This window comes from Mesocricetus auratus, unplaced genomic scaffold, assembly GCF_017639785.1.
Source record: "Mesocricetus auratus isolate SY011 unplaced genomic scaffold, BCM_Maur_2.0 Super-Scaffold_100048, whole genome shotgun sequence".
NCBI lineage: Eukaryota > Metazoa > Chordata > Mammalia > Rodentia > Cricetidae > Mesocricetus > Mesocricetus auratus.
The window spans coordinates 372137-396139 of record NW_024429225.1 but is presented as its reverse complement, the minus strand read 5'-3'; the positions used below and the strand labels follow the sequence as shown (position 1 = coordinate 396139).

Sequence of the window (24003 nt, the reverse complement as noted above, 5' to 3'; positions counted from 1 at the left end):
GATTACTTTCAGGTTCATAAACTTCCTTCCCAAATTCCGGAATCAAAATGTTCTTATATTAATTACATTCAAAATTTTATTTCGTATATTCTTGTCCTTGCCTATATCACTCTTAAAAGGCAAGACCGGTTACCAATGTATATGTGTTGGATGGTATTTGGAAGGGAAAAATACTGCAAGGCTAACTTGTCCGAGTATTTTCCAACTTTGAAGATTTCTACACGTGTAATTTTGTTTTGTTTTGTTTTTGTTTTGTTTTTGTTTTTCGAGATGGTTTCTCTGTGGCTTTGGAGGCTGTCCTGGAACTAGCTCTTGTAGACCAGGATGGTCTCGAACTCACAGAGATCCGCCTGCCTCTGCCTCCCGTGTGCTGGGATTAAAAGCGTGCGCCACACACGTGTAATTTTTAGCATTTTTTGATGCATTATCCTAATGTTTGGGTTGGCCTGCCACCATACTGTACATTAATAATGTTCTCATATTCATTATTTCCAAAAGGAAACATAAGAAGTCTGGAGATACAGGAGAGACTGAAAACTCTGGGTGACCTGAGAAAACTTTTTTCACTGTATTTTCCTTTTTTTTTTTTTTTTACCTTGAACATGAATTGCTTATTCAAAAATAAACACTTTGGGTCTTCTGCTTGCTTTGAGGCAGGGTCTCATTTATCTCGAGCTGGCCTGGAACTTTCTATGTAGCCAAAAATGACTTTGAATTCCCGCCTCCACTGGGATTATAGACATTCATAATTACACCTGACGTTTATTTTAGTTTTTAAGGTGGGGTCTCCCTATGTAGGCCCAACTGCTCTGAACTCTATATGTAGACCAGGGTGGCCTCAAACCCACAGAGATCCTCCTGTCTCTGCCTTCTGGGATTATACACATGTATCACCATATCCAACTACAATTTTAAAAAAAAGTTAGATCATTTGCTAAAGGGATATTAGACACTTCCAACAGTAATTGCTTCCTAAAAGACTGAGCAGCAGAAACAAAGAAGAGATAATTTCTCTGTGTTTTTTTTCATACCTTTAAAAAAAGAAGTCCCCCCCCTCCAAAAAAAAAGCCCACTAAGGGACTAGAGAGTTGGTTCCATGGTTAAGAGCACTGGCTGTTCTTCTAAAGGCCCTGGTTCAATTCCCAGCATTCAAATGGCCCCTCACAACTGTCTGTAACTCCAGATCTAAGGTGTCTGACACTGTCACATAGACATACATGCAGGCAGAACACCAATGCACACAAAAGAAGAAGATATAAATCATAAAAATGAAAAGCCTAGACAGGCATTGGTGGTGCACGCCTTTAATCCCAGCACTCAGGAGGCAGAGGCAGGGGGATCTCTGTGAGTTCGAGGCCAGCCTGGTCTACAGAGTGAGTTCCAGACAACCTTCAAAACAGTACAGAGAAACCCTGTATCTTGAAAAAAAAAAAAAGCCTGCCATGAAAATTAAACTCCTTAATAGTTTTTAAAGAAACATAATATTCCTGACAGTTTATATTTTTAGTTTCAATTATACCCTGCTTATATTAAACTGCTCAAGATATCTATTTCTTCATACCCTTTTCCAACAAAACTGAAAACCTCCTAAGAAAAAAATTCATATTTTATACTATAATCTGTAAAATGTATTTCATTCTAATGAAGCCTGCAATCTCAGCACTTGGGAGGTGAAAGCTATCATGAAACTGTTTAAAAAGAGCCAAAGACAGTAAACTCAGTTGTGTAAAGCAACAGTATTTACTCTTCCTACAGTGACTAGACATGAAAATTCCTCAAGCAACTTCAATGTGACTCGTATTACCTCAACAGCAATCTGATTTGGCATTTGGGATAATTGTGTAATTCATCCCAGGAAAAGTGTTTTAAATTATGCTAATTACTGTAACTCTTAAGGTCAGTAGCACTGGCATGGGAACAGCTTCAGTGAATGCTGTTTCAAGTTTGCCTTCACAGATCAAACTTTCACCCAATGTGTAATCAAGTTCATAGCATGCTCTGAGGTCATTCATAACATGAGCCGCTCTACTTAACACGTTATGCTCAACCTGTTCAGAAGTAACTGAGCTAGGAAAACACTGTAGCAATCTTACTGTCCTTTGGACTTCAAGTGTAGCTCCAACCTCAGCTGACTTCTCAGCTTTGATGATGTTTTTAGTCAGCAGGGCCAGAAAAACAAATTTCTCCCTCAGCAGATTCACATAAAATATTAAGACAAAAGCTCTTGACTCCTTTTTGTTTTTTGTGTTTTCAAGACAGGGTTTCTCTATGTATTTCTGGCTGGCCCATAACTTGCCCTGTAGAGCAGACTGGAGTAGAACTCAGAGATATTTGTCTCTGCCCCCCCAAATTCTGGGATTAAAGGTGTGCAACACCACAGCCCACTCCTCATTCTTGTTATTACCACATTAGCCGTGCGATTCAACAAAGATGACCTTTGTTCAGCATTTAAAATTAGATGGTCAGAGCGGCAGAGACCCAAAATGTTTGAGTTCTTGTGCACATGCCCAAACACACACATAATTAAAAATAAATATAAATCTCACAAAACATGAATACCAAAATAAACACATCAGCAGTTGTTAGAAAGGTAAAGAAGCAGTTTTATTTTAAAACAAATACCAATTAAGTCAGCAAATAACTTCATCAGTGCCAATTCCTTGTAAATAGAAACTGAACACATGTATCAGATTACACTTCCATTCACTAGCACAAGCACTCCTCCAAAACAAGCTAATACAAGTAAAACACACGACTGTGTACAATACATGCAAACAGCAAGCCACCATTTTTCAAGACTATCCCTTTTTGGCCACCACTTTCCAAGATCATAATTTTTACATAAATATACTGGCAAGTAGAGAAAATCAATGCACACACTTAGCATACACATACTAGAATCAAAAGCTCCATGTAAATAAAACACTGGTGCTTACAGAAGCATAAATGCAGCTTGGCCCGAAACAGGGACAATGCAACATTGTTGTGACTGTCTGAGCAGTGATGAATGTAGAGACAGAGTCACCAAATGCTCTAAGCAAAAAATGAAGGAAGACACCGAACAGGAATCCACACACCGTACGTACTGCAAGCCAGCTTCTTCTAAGGTGACAAAGTGAAGAGAACTCAGGAATGCCAATTATTTCATCTAGAGTAAAACTACGAAAACAGAGACAGGCTAGAAATGTGAAACCAGCTAAATTCTTTTTGCTTTAAAGGCCCTGCTGCAGACTTGCTGCTCTGCTTCATGGCTTTGAGAAGCAAAACTAAAGAAGTTGTTAATGGGTTCAGGCGCTGTGGGGGAATCCACAAAAAACGGTCTGAACTGAACATCTTCCTCTCCACCTCCTCGGCTTCCCATTGGCGTGTGATCCAAAGGAAACTTTGAGCTGTTCCCTGGGGAGAAAATCAGGGAACAGTGTAAGAATGTCTCCTAACAGGTCTTTAGAACAAACTAATAGTCATTGAATAATATTTTAACAAAATTCAACTATGAGGTGGATAAAATAATTATCTTAAATTCATCTCCCATGATAGGATAAATACAGACCTAACCCAAGACCAAAGACTATGTCACTCAGCTCCTCCCCTACCTCAGAACATACTACCCCTTCTGTGAGAAATCAAACAGATCGAATGAACATCTATGTCTACTAGACCCCTCCCTGGCTTTAATAAAGGTCATTCAAAAGGAAAAAGCTGATTATATCTGCCTAAAAATAACAGAGGTCAACATCTAAGCACACGGCTGGAGAGAAGCTCAGTGGTTAAGAGCAGACCCAGGTCTGGTTCCCAGCACTCACATCATGGGTCAAAACAATGCAGTTCCGTGGGATCAACAGCCTCTTGTGGCCTCCATGGGCAGTACACAAGTGGTACACATACATAACAAACACACAGGCAACACATACACATCAAAAAATCTTTCTATAATGTACAAAAAGAATTTAAAAAACATGTACAAGAACAAGAAAAATATGTACAACAGTCATCTGGAATGACTAAATTATTGTGGAATATTTGCCAAGGCACCTTCTAACTGACTTAATAAAGAGCTGAATGGCCAATAGGTGGGCAGGAAGAGGTTAGGCGGGACTTCTGGACAGAGAGAAAGGAGGAGGAGATGAATCTAGACACCAGAAGAAACAGAAGTACAAGATGGAAGAGAAGTAAAAAGCCACACAGGCAAAGCATAGATTACTATAACTGGGTTAATTTAACTTATGAAAGCTAGTGGGACAAGCCTAAGGTATTAGCCAAGCTTTCATAATCAACAATAAGCATCATGTCATTATTTGAGAGCCGGAGATACAGAGAAAGACTCGCTACACTAGACTAAATTGACATTTATAAGTATGAAGCAGGTAGAAAACTTCATTTTTAGACTGAATCTCACTCTAATACTGAAACTAGTTTGTAGACCAATTGGTCTCAAACTCACAGTAATTCACCTGCCTCAGTCTCCTGAGTACTGGGATTAAAGGCATACACCACCATGCCAGGCAGGAACCTTCCTTTCTTATTTGTCTTTTTTTCCAGACAGGATCTCACTATGTAGCTTTGGCTGTCCTAGAGCTCAGAGATCCATCTGCCTCTGCCTCTCATGCTTGCACCACCAGACCAACCCACATAACATTTTGTTTGTGTGCTCTTATCACCTCATTCACATTCTAGAACATCATTTCCTCTCACTGAACCTTTTTCCTTAGCCTATAATAAATGCCAAAATTTGAGTACTTGGAAAAGTCTACCATAAGAGACTTCAGTATTTGTATGCCGATTTATACAATTATATTAATACTGAGGGGAAACTACTAGACTCTGTTGCACTGGTGTCATCAAGGGAAGAACTGGGAATAAGTTGCCCACCTATCAAAATGATCCTGAGTCAGCCTAAGATTTTGAATTACCTATTGGACAATAACTACATCCTCACTACTTAGAACCATGCCCAAGAGCCAGGCACATTAAAATATATTTGGCAATTATGTGATGACTGAGTAAACAATTAAATGATCAAAGGGCAGAAACAAGAATTGCACAATCTGGGCCAGCAAAGTGGCTCAGTGAGTAGGTGTGCTGGCTACTTACCCTGACAAACTGAGTTCAATCCCCAGGACCCACATGTTCAAGGAGATTAAAGCAAGTTGTCCTCTGACCTATCCATGTGAGTTGTGACATGCATATAATGCCCAACACACACACACACACACACACACACACACACACACACACACACACATACACCAAGTAAATAAATATAACGAAAGACAAATACATCTTGGCACATGAAAGAAAATAAAATGGCCTTGTTGGCAAATGCAGGAGAGCCTGGATAAAGGATGGACTGTGCAATTCAAATTACATGAAAATAAACATGAAACAGCAGTGCTTAACACTCAGTAATGAAAAAGTTATAGCTCATATTAATTACTACCAGTAAACAGCTAACAGAGTACAACTTGAACATTTGTTTTGAAGAGATTAATTCTGCTCAAACTGAAAATAATTTAAACTAGGCATGGTGGCACACCATGGAAATCCCAGGATTTGGAGAGGCGGAGGCAGGCAGATATGTGAGTTTGAGGACAGTCTGGTCTACACAGTGAATTCCAGAACAGCCAGGATTATGTAGAGACCCTGTCTCAAAAAAATAAAAAAAGCAAAAAAAAGGTAAAGATAATTTAAATGTATGCAAATACAAGTGAGAGTAATGGTGTACAGAGTAAGACAAAGACTCCACAGCTTCCTGTGGCTCACCACTCTCGGAGTCTCCTGAATGTGCAGAACTATGCAGCACAGTGTGAAAAACCTTAATTTAAAAACTAGGTATTAGGCCAAGGGCTGGTGGCGCACGCCTTTAATCCCAGCGCTCAGGAGGCAGAGGCAGGCGGATCTCTGTGAGTTCGAGACCAGCCTGCTCTACAAGAGCTAGTTCCAGGACAGCCTCCAAAGCCACAGAGAAATCCCATCTCAAAAAATACCAAAAAACCAAAAAACATAACACCAGGTATTGGGTAACGGATTACTTCTTACCTAACGGAAAGCCAAAGACACCAGACTGTGTGATGGTAGCTTGCTCCAGGGAACCTTCTTGGCTAGCAATACTGATATTCCGTAGCCTAAGGCTATCATAAAGGCCTTGAAGCTTTTGATACTGGCGATTACGCTCCATAAGTTTTTCAGAAATATCACTAAACTTTTTCTTGTATTCTTCTAGAACTTTCTTCATAGAAGTGACCTCTCCTTTCATAGAGGTCAATTCCACATCCTTGCTCTGTATTTGCTGTGTATATATCTTTTCCATCTGTTTCAGATGGCTCTCCGCTTTGCTAAAGTTATATTCTTGGTAGAGACGTTCCTGGTGTACCTGTTCAAACAAATGAGAAGCAGCACAGTATTACAGACTGCAAAAGCTCATCCAAACTCAACGGGAAAGGATGCTTACACAGGGATAGCATTACTATAATATTTAAAGCCAGGTTTAAAACATAATCACGCCAGGCAGTGGTGGTGCATCTCTTAAAGGCCAGCACTTGGAAGGGGGGGGGCAGGCAATCTTTTTGAGTTCGAGGCCAGCCTGGTCTACAGAGTGAGCTCCAGAGAAACAGAGCTACAGAGTACACAGAGAAACACTGTCTCAACAAACAACAACAACAAACAAACAAACAAACAAAGTCACAACATATGATTCAGTGATTACAAAAAATGGGATGCTCAGAGAACCATGCCATATGCCTTATCTGCAAGTAATATATATCCTGAAAGTTTTTAAGAAATTCAACCGAAGTTGTGTGTGAAGAGCTATGCATGTAGTAGTCACAGACACAGGGAATGCGGGCAGGAGGATCAGGGACTCAAGGTAAGCCACCACAGCTATGGCCAATTCAAAGCCACCTGGGCTACATGAGACATAACCAAGGAAAAAAATACATGTTTGCACGACACATGCACATATATCAAGTCCAATTTTCCAGATGATCCAGAGTTGGAAAAATAAGACCCCCCAAATGTCCTTGATTCCTAGAATTTACATTTGTGTAACTCCTTGTTGGGCAGAACCTGTAACTAGAACATCAGGATGTCATTTGTCTGATACAGAAGACTTTTACAAAGTCTATTTTTCTTAGAGATGGATACCCTTCCTTGCTGACTGGAAAAAGCAGCCATGATGGAAAAATCTAGGATGGCAGCAACTGCAAAATACTGAGGCCCCACAGGATTATCTCAGAATGGATCAGACCTGAATACAAACTGAAAATCAACTCATAGATGATAGATAACACAAGAGAAATCTAGACACTGAAGTTGGTAACAGCGTTTACATGATCTGTTTTTTTGTTTTTTTGTTTTTTTGTTTTTTTGGTTTTTTCGAAACAGGGTTTCTCTGTGGCTTTGGAGGCTGTCCTGGAACTCGCTTGGTAGTCCAGGCTGGTCTCGAACTCACAGAGATCCGCCTGCCTCTGCCTCCCAAGTGCTGGGATTAAAGGCATGCGCCACCAACGCCCGGCTACATTATCTATTTTTATGTTGTCTGAATATATGTATGTGCACCAGTCAGAAGAGGGCTTCAGATCCCCTGAAACTAGAGTAATACATGGCTGTGAGCCACCATGCGTGAGCCAGGAATCAAACCCATGTCCTCTAAAGCCACGAGTGCTGTTAGCCAGTGAGCCATTTCCCCAGCCCCACAATGACTTTTACACAAAATCAAAAAAGTCACTGATAAGATGTCAATCAAATAAAAATCTCTACTCTGTGAAAGGCACTGTCGAAAGAAAAAGACACATCAGACTGGGAGAACATACTCACAAAAGAGCTGAAAAAGGGCTGCTATCCAAAATAAGAAAGAATGTTTATTTCAGGAAACTTAATGCAACCTTGTAAATTGTATACACCTATGTATGTAAATAAAATAATCCAGTTAAACTAAAAAAATAAACCTCTCTACTGACCTGTGGGGGGGGGAAGAATGTTTAAACAGCAATAACAACGAACACACTTTAAAAATGGGCAAAGTCAGGGCATGGTGGCTTATGTCGTTAATACCAACACTCAGGGCCAGGTTCTGTGTGCTTGAAGCCAGTCTAGCCTACATAGATAATTACATGAGACCCTGTCCCCAAAACAAAAAACAGTAGCCTGAGGAAAGACCTCCTCAGATTGCACATGATGGAGAGCCCCAATTCCCACAAGCTGTCACCTGAGCTGTGGGTCATGTACACATATTAACTAAATGTGAGAATGGGCAAAAAATGAGCATAGGTTCCTATCATGTCTCAGAAAAAATTAAAGTAATTCCACTCCACCTGATTAAAACAGCCAAAAGTGCAATCTGTCATTTTTGGCAGGAATACAGAGCAGTACAGTCACTTTGGAAAACACTTTGGCGGCTGAAGCTTCAGGGCTGAAGAAGCTTAAACTTGGCTAACAAATTAAGAGCCTGGGTTTCAATGTTAGGACTATAAAAAAGTTATTGAGCTGCAGTAGATGAACAAGTGTGTAGGTAATTGCCACACAGTATAAACAAAACAAAAGTACAGACAGTTTCTTCACAAAATATAAAAACGGAAATATCTACTTATCACATGATGAAAACTTGTAATAAAAAGTAGGGGAGAACGTTTAAAGAAGCAGTCATTCATGCGTTTGTAAGAAATATAACAGTGAAGGGACTTCTGAAGGGAATCCCTGGGAAGGGAGTTGGGGATTTAGCACGCCGGTAAAGCACGAGATCTATGCCGAGAGATAAAAAGGTCCCACCGAGGCCCCGATTACACTTCAGTACTTGTGCACATGGAGGCTGACGTTCACCGCCAGCGTCTTACTCTCCTGTGGTGGGTGCTGACCTCAGGCCCTCATGTGTACACAAGCACCTCACCCGCTGGGACATCGCCCAGCCCCTGAGCACCGACCTGGTACGTCCAGAAGGCCAGCGCCCGGGAGCTGATGTCCAGTACGACCTCTGGCCGGAGCCCCGCCAGTACCATAGCTTTGTACTCCTCTGACGGGCTGAGCTCTGTACGGACAATATCTAGCTTTCCAGAAAGGGTGCTGTTGCAGGCAGGGCAGATAGCTGGTGAGCGACTGAACTCACCACTGCCGTGCTGATCACAGAAAATGTGAGAGCAGGCAGTAACCCAAGCGTAGCCGGAGAGCTTGAGGCGACATTTCCGGTAGTTGCAGAGCAGCATGTCTTCATACAAAGACATGGTAACCGTCTCCAGCAAAAGGATCCTAGCAAGGGACAAATGTAAAGATAAGCAAGCCAAAGTGTAATGAATGTGGAATTATTTATTTATTTATCAAAATTACATTGATTTCAGCCTCAAATAATGTGGTCTTTCACTATAAAAAGCTGTGAGTTAAGCTATACATACAGACAGTCCCAGCTCTTACCGATGTCAAGAACGCTGTGAACGTGGCAATTGTTTAGAAACATCACAAAGAAATGAAAACTGCCCATTTTCCAACACCAGAACACAAAGCATTCTATTAAGACCAGGCATGGTGGTGGTCATGAAAGCCTTTAATACAGAATTTGAGAGGTAGATCTTTTAAGTTCAAGGTCAGCCTGATCTACATAGTGAGTTTCAGGACAGTCAGGGCTAGTATGTCTCATACGTGGCAAACATGGGGCTGCACATAACTGCAGTGACACTCAAGTTTTTTAACACGTCTTGGTTTCTCACATTCCTTAACTGAACTGCCTTGATTTTCAAAGACTAACTAGCTGCATGATAAAATTAGGTATGAACTATGCTAACTCATCGATGTTGAAGCTTGAAAAATCTACATTAAAATGTTTGTTTAAATTTTTTGTTCGTTTGCTTGTTTGTTTTTCGAGACAGGGTTTCTCTGTATTGCTTTGGAGCCTGTCCTGAAACTGGCCCTGTAGACCAGATTGACCTGGAACTCACAGAGATCCATCCACCTGCCTCTGCCTCTTGAGTGCTGGGATGTTTAAGGTCTAGAAGTTTCTTTTCAGTAGTGTCCACCACAGAAAGCAATAGCATTAACAGTCATCTATCGACTAATAGTGGTGAGTCAATTATACACCAAGGAAGAGTGAGCACATTCAACATACAATCTAAAAATGTTCCCTAACTGTTATGGGCCACCTCTGTAATCCCAGTACTAGGAGGCTGAGGTAGATCTTTCCTTGTTTGAGACCAGCCTGAGCTACACAGCAAAAATCCTGTCTCAAAAAACCAAAACATATCCCCTGTGCTCTGCTGGGATGACTCGCCCAGCCTTGCTGCAGGAGGAGGGGCTTGGTCCTGCCTGGGCTTGATGTGCCAGGCTTTGTTGAGGCCCATAGGAGCCCTGCCCCTCTCTGAATGGAGGAAGAGTAGGGGGTAGAGCTGGACAGGAGTGGGGAGCAGAGGGAACAGGAAGAGAGGGGGGAGGAAGGAAGGAAGGAAGAAAGGAAGGGAGGGAAGGAGGGAAAGAAGGAAGGAAGGGAAGGGGGGAGGAAGGGAGGGAGGGAGGAAGGAGGAAAGCAGGGAAGGAAGGAAGGAAGGAAGGAAGGAAAGAGGGAAGGAAGGGAAGGGAAGGGGGGAGGAAGGGAGGGAGGGAGGAAGGAGGAAAGCAGGGAAGGAAGGAAGGAAGGAAGGAAGGAAGGAAGGAAGGAAGGAAGGAAGGGAAGGAGGGAGGAAGGGAGGGAGGAAGGAAGGAAGGAGGAAAACAGGGAAGGAAGGAAGGAAGGAAGGGAGGGAGGGAGGGAGGGAGGGAGGGAGGGAGGGAGGGCGAGCCAGGCGTTGGTGGCACACGCCTTATAATCCCAGCACTCAGGAGGCAGAAGCAGGTGGAGCTCTGTGAGTTCGAGGCCAGCAACCCTGTCTCAAAAAAGAACCAAAAATAAAAATAATAAAACCATAAGTGTTCCAGTAACAGGGATCCCCGGGTAGGCTGACACCTTCGTCTCCAATGTCACACCTGAACGACCTGAGACGCAGCCGCTAGAAGAGAGCAGTCAGCCCTGGATTCGGTGGCCCTGAGGCCACTGTGGGCTACAACGATGCGGTCCTCCAGAGAACACACAGGCGCCCCTTGCTGAGTTCCCAGACACAGCTCGCCCGGCGGCCGGCGGCCAATTTTTCTCCCCACCCCGGCGTTAATGCGCCCGTCCTCGCTGGAGCGGAAGGGGCGCAGCCAGCCCCACGACGGCCGAGTTCCTCCAGAACGAGACCCACGCGGCTTCGGCCTGGCGTCTCTCAGGGAAAACGACGGGAAGGAGTACCTGCAAGCAAGGGAAGCTCCAGGCGCCGGCCTTCCACGAAGCGGGACACGCAGCAGGCGCGTGGCCGAGCCGCCAGGGCGCATGCGTGCCGGCCGCCGCAGCGCCTGCTGGGTAGCCCCACGAGGCCGGCTGCCCGCTGGGTGGCGCCGGGCCTGGGGAGCCGAGGCCGTGCTCGCCCCTCCCGCCGCTGCGGGTCAGTGTGCATTGAGAGCAATGACTACGTCTGGATTACAAGTGTTCCACGGCGTGCTTAGAGGAGAGCGGCCGAGCACCGGCGGTGGCGGCACGCGCCATTAGTCCCCAGCGCTCGGGAGGTAGAAGCAGGCGGACCTCGGAGCTCGAGGCCAGCCCGGTCTATTGTGCGAGAAACCTTGTCAAAATAAAATAAAATGAAATAAAAAGTCAAAAAAAAAAAAAGAGTTAGAAGTGCCGTACTTGCTTGTGGGATTTGTCTTTAGCCAGGTGTGGCGATGCATTTCTCTAATCCCAGCACCGGAGAGAAAGACTGAGCATCGAGTTCCAGGCCAGCCAAGACCACATAGTGAGTGTAGGGAAAAGGGACCAGCCAAAGAAACACACCCTGAGCAGAGCCAAAGAAACACACTTTTTTTTTTTTTTTTTTTTTTTTTTTGGTTTTTCGAGACAGGGTTTCTCTGTGGCTTTGGAGGCTGTCCTAGAACTCACTCTGTAGACCAGGCTGGCCTCGAACTCACAGAGATCCGCCTGCCTCTGCCTCCCGAGTGCTGGGATTAAAGGCGTGCGCCACCAACGCCCAGCTAAGAAACACACTTTGGCCCTGCAACCAGAACCAAAGAAATGTACCCTGACCCTGAAACCAGTGCCAAAGGAACACACTTTGTCCCTGGAATCAGAGTCAGTGAAAGAAATGTACCCTGGCCCTAAAACTGGAGCCAAAAGGCTAAAAAGGACCAGAGAAAGAAACACACTTTGGCCCTGAAACCAGAGCCAAATCTGACCTTAATCCTGTTCAGAAAAGTAACCAATCCTCGAGGAGAGCTCTAGCCAATCTGAGCTCAGCACTGAAAACAGACCAATCCCTACCCTGGAAAAACTTCCCCACCCCCAAGAATCCCTATATTGTTGGGGAAGTCCTGTTATTTGCCTGTGCATTTGTCAATACAGTACTGTCTGGCCAATAGAAAACCTAGATAGGAGGGACTAGGAGTCAAGGAGGATTCTGGGAAGGGGAAACACAAGAGAGTCAACATGTGACACAATGGGGGTAGGACGCAGGGAACTATTCTCCGGTAAGAAACATACTTAGATTAACAATTATGGGGTAATTACTTAAGGCAGAGCTAGTCAGTAAGAGACAAACAAGGCCAACAGCTTCATAATTAATATAGCCTCCTGTGTGTTTATTTGGGACTCATGCGGATCTAGAACCAGGCTGGCGCGGCAGAGCCCAGGCGACTGGCGGAGGATAAACCAAAGCGGCTAGCAAAAGAAAAAGCTTCTCTTAACACTATATAAACCTTGTGTATGTTCAGCTTGGCTGGTCCAGCTGCCTTCCTAAGTGCCCTACTTACTTGTGGGATTTATCTTTAGCCAGGCGTGGCGACGCATTTCTCTAATTCCAGCACTGGAGACAAAGACTGAGCATCGAGTTTCAGGCCAGCCAAGACCACATAGTGAGACCCTTTCTCAAATTCCTACTCATATATATATATATATATATATATATATATATATATATCTTTAATACCTGTGTGCCGCATATGCCCTTGTAGTCAGAAGAGTGTGTCGGGTGCCCTGGAGCTGGAGTTACTGACAGTTGCCTCGTCGATGCTGGAAGACCGTGCCCTCTAGGTCGGCAACTATTGCTGAGGCACCCCTCCAGTTCCCAAGAGTCAGAACTGAGATAATCCTTGCTGGTAGTACTCAAGTAGTTAAGTGGATTACTTTGTCCGTTTCCAAGATGTGTGTAAGATTTATATGGGTGTCGTCTGCACGCACATCTGCACACCAGCAGAGGGCATAGAATCCCGTGGAACTAGTGAGTGACCCACCAAGTGGTGCTGGGAATTGAACTCAGGACCTCCGGAAGAGCAGCAGCCTGCACTCCTAACTGCTGAGCCAGCTCCTAAATACTGCTGTCACTTTGCCTTCAGGGGTTACCTGTATAGAGCAACTGTGGTTTTCCTGCTTGTCAATGCTTTTTTTCTAACCTAAAATTAAACGTAAGCTGGGAAGAAGGCTAGAAGGCCCCAGCACTCGGGAGGCAGAGGCAGGCGGGTCTCTGTGAGTTCGAGGCCAGCCTGGTCTACAAAGCCAGTTCCAGTACAGCCTCCAAAGCTACACAGAGAGACTCAATGTGAAGAACAACAAATAAAAAAAAAAGGTAGTGTGCAAAGCTCAATGCCATTCTCTTGCAGCCACCTCAGGAGAGATGACCCTGTTATGAACTAATTATATCTGCATAGTGGACACCAACCAATGGACTTTCCCAATATCCAATATTTCCCTTTTGTTTTTGAGAAAAAAAAAAAACTGATGTGTGTGTATTTTGCCTGCATGATTTGTCTGTGTGAGGTTGCCAGGTCCCCATAGGTGCTAGGAAGTGAACTCAGGTTGTTTGGGAGAGCAACCAGTGCTCTTCACTGCTGAGCCCCAGGCTTCCTGCTTCCTAAGTTGCCTTGACCTCACTGTGTAGCGAAGGGTGACCTGGAACTTCTGAACTTCTACTAAATGCTGGGATCAGGGGAGTGTGTGCCGCAGATATCAAACCTGGTTTTCACTCATGTTAGGCAAACAACTAAGCTACAGCCATTAAACCTTATCCCTTCAATTAATTTAACAGCTCTAACAGTTTTTCCCCTAGCAACTTAATCCTACCAGTACAAGTTAATCAGGGGAAAGAGGAAATGTAAGGATGAGTAAATGTTAAGTTTGTAGGACAAAATAAAAGACGAGCGTTCAGGCAGCCTCAAACTACAACAGGCTTTATTCAAAGACAAAGATATAACTAGTTCCGGCACAGGATCCAGTCAATGACCAGAATGACACATGCTCGAAAATGGGTTTCTGTAGCCAATGACAAAGAAAGAAGCCAAACTGTTTTCCTTAGACAAGCTGGTTTTGAAATTGCAAATCTGTAATCTTATCCACTAGGTGTCTGAGGTTGAGTCAGCTGCTTTATTTCTGCTTCCTGGATCTGCTTAGGGCCTTAGCTTAAGGGGGTCATGGGTAAACCTACCATGTTGAAGGTAACTGAGCCTTTTGAGGACTAGTTTTAACTGTCCCAAACACAGATCACAAAGTACAATCTCCTTGGGAGGCAGAGGCAGGCAAATCTCTGTGAGTTCAAGGCCAGCCTGGTCTACAAAGTGAGCTCCAGAACAGCCTCCAAAACTATTGAGAAACCCTGTCTCGAAAAACCAAAGTACAATCTCATTTGAATTTCAGAGTAAAAACACTCAATTTCAACACTTAACTTCCATGTTACTCTTGCAAAGTCTTTTAGCCAAGTAATACATACGTTGCCTTTATTCCAATAGGCATATACTAAAGCATACCAATTCACATCGGCTCTAGGCTTTTATAATTTAAAAAACTGATCTAGATTAAGCCTCTGTGCAAGTCTCCCTGACTAAACATCAAAAATCCCCATAGAATACCCAGCTGTGTTAACATTAATTTCTCAAGTAAACTATATGCTTCCCGTGACATAAAATGAGGATTGACTGCTATAGACAGCAATACAGCAACGAGAGTTTACTTTGTGTTCTTGTTCAGAAAGACCACCAGGAAGCAAAACCCTCTTGGGTTTTATTAAGCTGGTGCACTGGGGTTCAGCAGCCTTGGGAGTGAACCCCACAAGAAATCACAGCAAGTTTTTAAAGCCTGAAACCGCAAACAGGGTGGTGGGGGTACAAGGGGAATTTGGAAATTGGTGCCAGACCTTCATGAATCTCGTTTGTACACTTATGGCTGTCTGGCTCGTTATCTGTCTCAGGCAACTGTCTGTGCCCTGGCTGAACTTTGTGACTGGCCTGGAACCTTGAGGTCTGGGGAATTATTTTCAAGTCCTTGAGGACCACCAGGGAAAGATGTTTAAGTGGAGCTGCTCACGTCCAAGGACGGGACAGCTTAGTAATTTTCCAACTATTGGGGGGCTAACTGTTGGGGCTCTTCAGTTCATCTAATTGCAAGTTGATTATGACACTATTCTGCTGAGTCAACTTTCATGTCCTCACACTAAAGATTTTAAACTGCTTTGAAATGTATTAACTGGACTGGGTGGGGCATTGTGGGGTACAGAGGCAGGGAGATCTGAGTTTCAGGACAACCAGGCTTGTTAGAGAAACTGTGTCTTTGGAAAAGGAGGGATGGATTAGGACAGAGAGAAGGTTGCAGCTGGGTTTGATTTCCAGCACCCGCATGGCAGCTCACAACTGCCTGTTAACTCCAGTTTAGTTCTACGGACTCTTATGCCCCCTCTTCTGACCTCAAACAGGAATGGTGGACATACACTCAAGCGAAAACACTGAACTCATATAAATTAAATTTAAACAAATGTATTAATCACTTGGGAAAACAACAAGCCATTTAAAATCTAAACATGAGTGTTTCAGTAACTCTAAAGATCAACCACCTCCTGTCCTAAAATTTTCTTGGTCAAGTTCAGAAAGCACTAGGGGGACAGGCTGCCTATCCTCATGAAGCCCTGAGAAGGCAAACAGTATGATGGACTGCTTGGGCTCTCTGTGAGGAGCAGAATTTACCTGCAACCACATTATGAAGCATTAGAACATAAGATGCTCTGATAAAACTGGGATCAGACAAACAGAAAAGACCATTGGCTTAAATGCTTACAAAATGATGACCAACAAATTAGTGCCTAACCAAGATCAATCCACTAAAGTATTACTCGATTATATACTCACTGAATACTGTGCCTATTTTTAGAACTAAGTCAGGCTTCGGAGCCAATGGTAGTATAAATAGGCCACCTGGCAGATACAGAATTTAACTTTATTATGTTTGTCCCATCCCATCAATCCACTCTCTCCAGTTTATGTTCAGGAACAGCACAGGCCTCCATGGATAACAGTATGAGGAATAGGGTCTCAAAAGCCAGCAAAAGAATCAGACATCTGCTCCCAAACTGTCTCATGTGTAGAGGGCCTAGGTCAGTCCCAAGCAGACTCCCTGGTTGTTGGTTCAGACTGTGAGCTCCTATGAGTCCGGTTAGACAATTCTGTGGGTGTTCTTGATGTCCTTGACCCCCTGGGCTCCCATAATCTTCTCTCCCGTTCTTCAGCAGGATTTCCCAAACTCAGTGGGTCTTGGCGGCTGTTTCCATGAGTTGTTGGAGGAAGCCTCTCTGATGACAGTTGGGTCTAGGCACCAATCTATAAGCATAGATAGCAGAATATCATTACTGGTTACATTGGTTGGCCACCCCTACAACCTGTGTCACCCTATCCCCAGCACCATCTCACAGGCAGAAGAGACTGTAGGTCAAAGGTTAGATAGCTGGGTTGGTGTCCTAATCCCTCCACTGGTAGCCTTGCTTAGCCCTAGGAGGTGGCCAGTTCAGGCTACAGCTAGTCATCCTTTTAGATTTCTGGCAGTTTCCCTTGTACTTAGGTTTCTTTCTGACCCTGACATGTCTCCCCCACTTTCCCAGTGGGCTCTTTGAATACTCTCCCTCCCCTCCCCCACCTTATCTCCCATGTCTCTATCCCAACTCACTCCAGTCCACCTACAAAAATCTAGATCCAAATGTCCCCAGTGAGACCTCCTTGTTACTTAGCGTAAGTCTGTGAATTATAGCTTAATTATCCTTTACAGCTAATATCCACCTGTCTTATACTATTATTCTCATCTACATGAGGAAACTTAACAAGGTTATATAACTTGTTAAGTGATAGAACAACCTTAAACCCAGTCCAACTAGAATAGAAGCCTACTGTGTTTACTAAATATAACCACTATACTATTATTTTGACTTTGACTATTTGAAAACTAAAATTCAAGCAGCTGATCAAATTACAGAGCAGATTTTATGTCAAAATCTGAGCCTCAAGCCTTACCATAAAAGGATGCAGACATTTACTGTTTATTGTACAACCATGACTTACTGCATCAAAGTTCAGGCCAGAAATGTCGTTGGTATCAATCTGGTTCTCTCCTGAACACTATGTGTGTACTTCTTGAATTCCATCCTTGGTTTCTGGGGGGAAAGAAAAGGGAGGTGGTGAGTAAATTGCTCCTTAGTGATTTCTCATGCAAATCTGTGTAGAAAAGTGTCAAGTAAGGAATATGGGCCTTGCCCTGTTTGTAGTGCAAACACATCTAATAAATACAAATGTATAAAACTGCATAGTATTTAACAAGTAATCATAGAAGTGATGAGTTTAAGACTGTCTGAAGAGCACTGACTCTTCCAAAGAGCCCAAGTTCAAGTCCCAGAACCCACATGGTGGCTCACACCTGTCAACTCCGTATGTGCTTGGTACACAGGCATACAGGACGGCAAAAACGCCAATATACATGGAATATAAAACTTTTAAACTGTCAAACTCAGTAGCTGGAATTATACCAGCTATGAGTACTTTTTTTGTAGTGCTTAATTAAGTTAGTAAGGATCAACTAGATTTCTCACATTATTAAAGATCAAAACACAAAATGTTGATACTATCAAATTCTTACGTTATGAATTCCCCAGGAGGAAAGGGCTAAAGCCAAGTAAGAAACATTTAGCAAGCTGAATTCATTTAAGTGTTTGCCCTAACTTTAGTCTGCTCAGCACATGTATATAATCAGTGTGATCAGCTGAAACACGGACTTGACATGTACTTCATCATGGCAAACTGTCAATGTCTGAGGAAGGGCAAACTAACCCAGCCTCTAACAACACTGCATTCCTTAACCTTCCCTGGCAAAGGCGATTATAATACTTACCTCTCATCAACTGAATCCAGCTTTAATCGAGGAATCCAAATCCAAACATCAGAACGGCTTAGCACCATCTCTGGAAAATAAACAAAGGTCATACATTACACTTAACAAGTCACACCAACATGCTCCAAATACCATGAGTGAGGAAAATTATGGTGACTGTTCGTTTTCCGTCTGACTATTCAGTACAACTGGCAGCTTCTGGCACACACCTGCCACCCAAGCAAGGAGATGGAATATTTAAACCAGGTCAGTCAGCTCGAGCTGCAAAGGCCCTACAAAATATAAATCTGTAAACAAAACCCTAAGTCAATATCAAATTGGGAGGACACAAACAGACATTTAAAAATTAAAATGGGCTTTAATCCCAGCACTCAGGAGGCAGAGGCAGGCGGATCTCTGTGAGTTCGAGGCCAGCCTGGTCTACAAAGTGAGTTCCAGGACAGTCTCCAAAGCTACAGAGAAACCCTGTCTCGATAAAACCAAAAAAAAATTTTTAATGGGCTGGAGAGATGGCTCAGAGGTTAAGAGCACTGACTGCACTTCCAGAGGTCCTGAGTTCAATTCCCAGCAACCACATGGTGGCTCACAACCACCAGGTGGTAGTAGTGAACACCTCTAATCCCAGCACGTGAGGGGTTAGCGAGGGGGCAGAAACAGGCGGATCTGAGTTCAAGGCCAGCCTGGTCTACAGGTCAAGTGTCAGGCTCCAATGCTCAGGCTCAAGAGAAACCCTCTGGGGGGGGGGGTCGGGGAACCACCAAAGTTAAGATGGAGCCAGAGACACCTAAGTTAGGAGCCCCTGCTGCCCTTCCAAAAGACCTGAGTTCTGCTCTCAGTGCTCACACCAAGCAGTTCCCAGCAGTCTACTCCAGCTCTAGCGAGTCCAACACTCTCCTGACAGCACACTCATGGGCACCCACATGTTCACAATAGTAAAGGTAAGTATTTTCTAATTTAGATAAAAATCACACTAAGTCTGACCAGTCTTTGAAAGTGAAACAGCATGGAAAGTCAATTCATAAGGTTTTAGTAAAGAAAAAAAGTAATCCAAAATAGTTCTCAAACTGTATTTTAATTTCACTTGAGCCAATACTGATTGAATTTAACTTCCCCAGACATAGAAAAAGCATTGAGCCCCTGTTGGCCACAAGATGGCAGTATAAGGCTTCAATTAAAATAAAGTTGATTTACCACAAATAACATCAATGCTTTTCTATTCTTCACCTAATGAGCTAGACATTTTCTACATTGTATGCAATTAACATTAAACTCACTGTTAGGCTAGAGGTAAGCAACAAAAAAGATTAAACTCACTGTTAGGCTACAGGTAAGCAACAAAAAAGTACTAGGGTGCAGAGCAAAGAAAAAAGGAGCAACTCTCCAGGCATGTCTCAGTGCAACCCAGCCAAGGGGAGGTTTGTAGATTCCAGACCAGTTTGACCCAGTAAGACCAAAAAAAAATTCTGCACATGAAGGTTTGTATGTCTTAGGTAGGTATTAAAATTGCACATGTATATAGCCGGGTGGTGATGCACCCTTTTAATCCCAGCACTTGGAAGGCAGACAGGTGGATCTGAGTTCAAGGCCAGCCTGGTTTACAGACCAAGTCCCAGGACAGGCTCCAAAGCTACAGAGAAACCAAACCCCATCTTGAAACACCAGGCAAATTAAAAAGCATGTGTAAAACCACTGCATGACTCAAACAGGGGTGGAATCTGGAGGCAGGAAGACCATGGAGGTATGCGGCTTACTGACTTGCTTCCCCCCAGCCTTTCTTTTTTTACTTATTATATATATAGCATTCAGTCTGCATGTACACCCGCAGGCCAGAAGAGGGCACCAGATCTCGTTACAGATGGTTGTGAGCCACCGCGTGGGTGCTAGTATTTGAGCTCAGAACCTCTGGAAGATCGGCTAGTGCTCTTAACCTGAGCCATCTCTCCAGTCGCTCAGCCTGCTTTCTTATAGAACCCAGGACCCCCACCACCTACCATGGGCTGAGCCCTCCTCCACTGATCACTAATTGAGAAAATACCTTACAGCAGAATCTCATGGAGGCATTTCCTCAACTGAGACTCCTTCCTGTCTGATAACTCTGGCTTATGTCAAGTTGACACACAAAACCAACCAGTACAGGTATGAACCTGTAATACCAGCCTGAGGTCAGAAGTTCAGCATGTTTCAAACAAGCTTGGACAATTTAACAAGATCCTGCTTCTAAACAAATTTTCATATACAGGGCTAGAGTTACTGCTCGGTCAGTACCCGGCACCATGAGGAGGGGCAGAGGGAAACAGCATACATGCACAATGCGGAAATTCTGGGTCAAAATGAGTACCTGCCTTTACAGTCCCATCAGCCTTTAAGCCTTCCTGTTGAGAATGTCCAAATCCAAGGCCACTTTACAGATATTCTGGAGTTTCCACAGGACATTTGCGCTGGCACACAGAGGGCTACAGCTCTTTCCTGGACACATTTCATCTTCAACCTGAAACCCGAGAACAGGAGAACGTAAACGCCGAGGTGATGAGGCACAGGCGCCGCCAAGCTCCATTCCCTACTCTCTCTCAGCTGTTGAAAACAAGCACTGGGAGGGCATGTGACCAGCCATGCTCATCACTGGTCCGTCCGCCCAGGCCCATGATGGCACGACGAACAGTACCCAAAAGCTGTGGCTCAAAACAGCAGGGAGAAATTAACTAGAAAACCAGAATGCAGGAGGCAGCAAAATTTTCCCTGCTGTTTTAGAGAAATGGCAAAGTAAGCTTGATGGTTAAGATAATTAATTATTCATTCCCCAGCTTTATTAGGGCATAAACGACAAATACAAACTGCAGTCTAATGGGCAGTGTTTTGATAAGAGGCTTCCATTACCGCTTATCCTTTCTGTGGAGGAAGATGTGGTGAGCACACTTAATATCTGACGTTAACAATTTGAGTACAGACATGCAGAACTCCCTCCCCCACTGTTTCAAAGGTAAGTAGTTCAACTTCTTCGATTCTGCACATTAACACCCCCCTCATTGTTTCAAGTAGTACACAACTTAATCTGTAAATTAAAACTGTGGGTCTATTTTAGTCATTGTGAATGATAGTCAATCAACAATGGAATAATTTTCTATGTTTGTACATTCCATATTATAATGTATTTTCGTGGTTGTGTTTTCCTCTTTAGAAAATGGCAAACTCACTGGAGAGCCAATGGTTTATGGAATTTTTTGTTTACAAGTCAAGCTTTTCGTGAACTTCTAATTCTCTCAATTCACATCTGACATCGTGCCATTGTGGAGACAACCCATGCTAGACAAGCCTTCTAGAAGCTGAACTATGTCCCCTGCCCAGATAGTAGGTCCTGAAGGCAGACAAGACTACATTTTAATTATTATTTGCCGCAACCTTGAACAGAAATACAAGCTATGACAAAGCTACCTCACACTAAGAACGTCTTTGAAGGTAATAAATATACATTATACCACAGCAGCTGTCATGGAGTTAAATGTTTGATGTTTCTATCACTTGTGGAAAACCAGTCAACCCACTAGTAACTAAAAATACTCTCCATGAAAAAAAAATCCATTGTTCACAGGAACTCAGAAAGGTCATTCATAACGTCCCTCTAGCTCCAAGAGATTGTCTTTTAGGATTAAATGACCCAAATTTGCTTCCCCATGTCTGTTATTTCCCAGAGCTGGGGTGACAGGCACATGGATCTGAGCTTAAGCTTGGTCCTCTTGCCCTGCTTTCTAACCCTCACGTTCTCCCTTCCACTGGATCCCCTGGAGCTGAAGTTACTGACAGTTTTAAGATACTGTATCAGTGCTGGGAACTGAAAGTCACGTGCTCTCATCTGTTCAGTCATCTCCCCAGGCCTCAGACAACTGGAATGCTTTTACACTACGAATATACTAAAGCCCAACCAACTCTAGTGCCGCACATGCCAACTGACTTATCTACAGTTACTCATTTGGGGGAAGACAGTAAGACCATAAGCTATTAAGTAACTACCAAGAAAAACTAACGAATTATGGCACGAGCATATATTAGAATGTAACAACATATGTGGATGTCCTTTACTAATATGGAGAAGAGTACAGGGTGGTTAGTTATGCGCAGAAAGAGGGGTACACACTTAACATTGTGCACCTCACATTCTAAGACGCACAAGTCCTAGGAAGAGGCAAGAAACACCACTGTGCACTCTGAACCTATTCAGTCCCCAGCACTCATCACCAGTAACTACAGTTCAAGGGATCTAATGCCCTCTCCTTGCCTCTGAGGCAGTAGGCACACATACATGCATGTGTCATGCATGTAATCATGGATTTAAAGACAAATGAAGTCTAAAGACATCGGAGTCATCAGTGCCTATCAGTACATTAGCTACGTTAGGATTCCACTTTCTCACATTTTCTGCCTATTAACAATAACCCATGGGCCAGGTGAGGCCACACCCCTTTGATCCCAGCACCCAGTTAACAGTTATAGTTGAGGCAACCCTGGTCTACATAGCAAGTTTCAGGACAGTAAGAGCCACCTGAGACCCTGTCTCAAAATTTAAAACTAAGCAAGGCTACAAAGATGGATCAGAAGTTTAAACCTCTTTCAAAGGACCCGAGTTCAATTCCCAGCACCCATGCAGGGCAGCTCACTGCAGTAGGTAACTTCAGTTCCGGGAACTAAAACCCCCCTCAGGCTGGGAGAAGACCTGCGTATTCACTGTCTGCAAATACAGTCCGTACACAAATTAAAACAAATCCTTAAAAAAGCATAGCCGCTGGGCAGTGCTGCACGTGTTTAATCCCAGCACGCGGGAGGAGGAAGGCAGGCGGGTCATAAAGAGTTCGAACTAGCTATCAAAACAAACAAAAAGAGAGTCTGGCAAAAAAAAAAATCACTCGAGCGAGTTCCAGGACAGGCTCCAATACAATACAGAGAAACCCTGTCTCGAAAAAAAAAAAATCACTCGCGGGGTCCCTAGGGAAAATTAAATAACTCCTCATGAGAAAAATATCCTCAATATGTATTGTAAACCCGCATGCTACCTTTACAAGGTAACATTTACTATACACCAACTAGGGCTAGACTTTGTTCGCTCTTCAAAAAGGATGCCCGGAATGGCTCACACTATCTCCCCATGTCACCTGAGCAGTAGCGTGCACTAAGTTGAGATCCCCTGGTTCTTCTCAAAGTGCCTAACGCTCTTTACACCGTGAGCCCTCATAGGGCTAACGAAATCAATCACCTGTTCTCGTAGTTTGCCATCTAGTCTCATACATACTCTGAAATCCGCCAAGGTCGTGGCTTCCACGGACATTCATCAGAAAACTAAAACACCTGAACTCACCTTCCCGGGATCTCCCGAGCGGATTGGCAAAACGGCGCCGGGGTAATAACGGTGCCTACCTAGCAAGCAAAAAACGAAGCCGAGATTTCCCGAGGATCAGGCGCTCTCTGCACACGGCAAGATCTATTTCTGGGCCACCAGGTCTCGGGACGCGGGGCTGCCAAGGCCACGTGGAGACAAGCCAGGTAGCCCACCTTGCTACCAGCCCCTAACCTCCCAAAACAGAAATGAATCCCCTTTGAACTCACAGACTTCAGCTCCGACCTGAAATAAAAGCCTGGCCCCTGGACAGACCGCTCAAAAGAATGAGAACCTGAAAGCCAGAGACCCAAACTGTTTGCGCACTCACCAGCCCACCAGAAACGAGAGGTAGAGAAGGAAGACCGAGGGGAAGCGACCTAAGTAATGTGCCTCCGAGTTTGATTGGCTGAGTTCAAGGAGCCTCCCCTCCTCCTTGACCTTAAAGGGCGCAGCCGGGCTGCGACTC

General features: G+C 43.9%; 1 protein-coding gene, 1 long non-coding RNA gene and 1 other non-coding gene across 6 annotated transcripts; all 3 read right to left on the bottom strand.

The window, feature by feature from the left end:
* Nucleotides 1–2579: 2579 nt before the first annotated feature.
* Ccnb1ip1 (cyclin B1 interacting protein 1) lies at nt 2580–11322 on the bottom strand. 2 transcript variants are annotated; one of them, XM_005087481.4, is made up of 4 exons: nt 11243–11322; nt 8916–9237; nt 6037–6370; nt 2580–3396 (listed from the first exon to the last, which is right to left on the bottom strand). In XM_005087481.4, exons 2-4 carry the CDS (start codon nt 9210–9212, stop codon nt 3197–3199), a joined length of 831 nt encoding a protein of 276 aa, XP_005087538.1. In that variant the 5' UTR covers nt 9213–9237; nt 11243–11322; the 3' UTR covers nt 2580–3196. The 2 variants fall into 2 exon arrangements, with proteins under 2 accessions (XP_005087538.1, XP_040591722.1); XM_040735788.1 differs by lacking the exon at nt 11243–11322 and adding an exon at nt 10939–11210.
* Nucleotides 11323–14189: 2867 nt separating this feature from the next.
* LOC110339582 lies at nt 14190–23895 on the bottom strand. 3 transcript variants are annotated; one of them, XR_002381630.2, is made up of 5 exons: nt 23866–23895; nt 20511–20660; nt 18173–18242; nt 17350–17441; nt 14190–16617 (listed from the first exon to the last, which is right to left on the bottom strand). It is a non-coding gene; the product is annotated as an uncharacterized LOC110339582 (long non-coding RNA). The 3 variants fall into 3 exon arrangements; XR_002381631.2 differs by lacking the exon at nt 23866–23895 and adding an exon at nt 23517–23840; XR_002381632.2 differs by lacking the exon at nt 23866–23895 and adding an exon at nt 23576–23840.
* LOC121136127 lies at nt 18007–18083 on the bottom strand. The gene has a single exon (XR_005873254.1). It is a non-coding gene; the product is annotated as a small nucleolar RNA SNORD126 (small nucleolar RNA).
* Nucleotides 23896–24003: the final 108 nt, after the last annotated feature.

Coding starts and splice junctions, on each gene's coding strand:
- Ccnb1ip1 (XM_005087481.4), bottom strand. CDS start 9,212: ATGTCTTTGTATGAAGACATGCTGCTCTGCAACTACCGGAAATGTCGC. Junction 6,371..8,915: donor TGGCCTTCTGGACGTACCAG/GTCGGTGCTCAG, acceptor TTGTTTGAACAG/GTACACCAGGAACGTCTCTA. Junction 3,397..6,036: donor TGTCTTTGGCTTTCCGTTAG/GTAAGAAGTAAT, acceptor TTTTCTCCCCAG/GGAACAGCTCAAAGTTTCCT.